General features: G+C 61.3%; 1 protein-coding gene across 1 annotated transcript in view; it reads left to right on the top strand.

Annotated features, from left to right (window-relative positions):
• The first annotated feature begins 1231 nt into the window (after positions 1-1231).
• ROBO4 (roundabout guidance receptor 4) overlaps positions 1232-2041 on the top strand; it is a 10336-nt gene continuing 9526 nt past the window's right edge. Inside the window, 1 exon segment of the mRNA XM_019470383.1 lies at positions 1232-1244. Coding sequence (XP_019325928.1) covers positions 1232-1244 — 13 coding nt within the window.

Below are 2041 nucleotides of genomic sequence, written 5' to 3'. Positions count from 1 at the left end.
ACGCCGGCTCGCTCGCCTGCCTCGACGCGGACGCACAGGTCGCCACCGGGTTCACCGGCGCGTTCCCGTGGTGCCCCACGGCTGCTGCGGACTGCCGGCGTCCACGTCATCCGGGAGCAGGAGGAGGCCAACGCCGTGGAGATCAGCGCCTGAGCGGGGGGGACATGTGCGCGCTTCGGCGGCAGCAAGCGAGCGGGGACACTGTCACGGCCCTGCTCCCGCCACCAGGCATCGTTCGGCTGGGCGTAAAGTCACTAATTTGCTATTGATCCCACCCAGAGCTCCCCTCTTCCGTCCCCACCTTCCTGGGGTGTCGCTTTAATGGCTTTCTCGCCGGGACGAGCGTGCAGGGAGCGTGCAGAAAGCATGCGCGCTTGCCAGGAGCGTGCAGGAGAGGGTGTGCAAGAGGGCACGTACAGAGTGTGCAGAGAGAGCATGCAGGCAGTGCACAGAGATAGCATGCGTGGAGCGCGCAGGAGGGCATGCACGGAACATGGAGAGAGAGCACGCAGAGAGAGCGTGCATGCAGTGTGCAGAGAGAGCAATCATGGAGCGTGCAAGAGGGCATGCACGGAGCGTGCAGTGAGAGCATGCATGCAATGCACAGAGAGAGGGTGCACAGAGCATGCAAGAAGGCATGTACAGAGCATGCAGAGAGAGCACGCGTGCAGTGTGCAGAGAGAGCATGCACAGAGCTCACAAGAGGGCATTCACGGAGCATGCAAGAAAGCGTGCAGAGAGACCATGCACACAGTGCACAGAGAAAGCATGCCTGGAGCATGCAGAGAGAGCGTGCACAGAGCGAACAGAGAGGGTGTGCACAGAGCGTGCAAGAGGCATGTGCACAGCATGCAGAGAGAGCGTACACAGCGTGTGCAGGGATGTCATGCGGAGAGCGTGCAGAGAGAGCGTGCGCGAAATGTGTGGAGAGAGCATGCACAGAGTGTGCAGACGGATCATGCCCCGAGCATGCAAGAGGACACGTGGACAGAGCGCGCCTGGAGCATGCAGAGAGAGCGCGTACAAAGGGCGCAAGAGGGCATGCACAAGGGTGTGCAGAGAGAGCACGCACGCAGTGTGCAGAGAGAGCATGCACAGAGCGTGCAGCTAAGACTGAATGGATTGTGTGAAGAGCACGCACATGGAGAATGTGGAGAAAACGTGCATGGCGTGTGCAGAGAGCGTGCATGGAGCGTGCAGAGGGTGTGCATGGAGCGTGCAGAGAGCATCCATGGAACGTGCAGGTAAGACTGTTCATGGCATTTGCGAGAGCGTGCCAGCATCGGGAGCGCTCTCCGAGTGTGCATGGGGTGTGCAGAGAGCACGAGTGTGCAGAGAGAGTCTGCGCAGAGCATGCACAGAGCATGCGGAGAGAGCGTGTGGAGAGAGCGTGCATGCAGTGTTTGCAGAGAGTGTGCACAGAGCATGCAGGGAGACCGTGCATGGAGTGTGAGAAAAGAACATACGCGAAGCTTGCAAGCGGGCATGCACAGAGCGTGCGAAGAGAGCATGCATGCAGCATTTGCATAGGGCATGCATGGAGCGTGCAGAGAGAGCGTGCACGGAGCATGCAGTGAGCGTACAAAGAGCATGAGGAGACAGCGTGTGTGCAGGGCTTGCAGAGGACACGCACGGAGCATGCGGAAGGAGTGGGCATGGAGCGTGTGAAAAGAACATGCATGAAGCGTGCAGCTAAGACCGTGGCATCAAGTGTGCATGAGCGCGCGGGGAGCACGCACACAGCACGTCAAGCAAGCACACCCGCACCCGGTGTGTGCAAGAGCGCCGCGCCCGCCTGTCGCAACACACAGACCTGTGCACACAGCTGCCCGGCACTGCACGGAGCTGGGGGGGGGGACACGACACACTAGATGCAAGCTTGCCCAAGCGCGCACGCACGCAGGAGGCCTAAACGGGGGGCTCCCTCCTCCCCCCCAGCTCCCCAGCTGCACCGTCCCCTAAACGTGGGCTCGAACCCCTGGCCCGAGTGCTGCCCCTCCGCCGCGCCTGACCTTTCTGTGAAAATCCCCCGGTTTTGGGG

Source organism: Aptenodytes forsteri, unplaced genomic scaffold (genome assembly GCF_000699145.1).
Source record: "Aptenodytes forsteri isolate BGI_AS27 unplaced genomic scaffold, ASM69914v1 Scaffold126, whole genome shotgun sequence".
Taxonomy (NCBI): Eukaryota; Metazoa; Chordata; class Aves; order Sphenisciformes; family Spheniscidae; genus Aptenodytes; species Aptenodytes forsteri.
The sequence above is the reverse complement of the archived record's forward strand: the minus strand, read 5'-3'. Positions and strand labels throughout refer to the sequence as shown.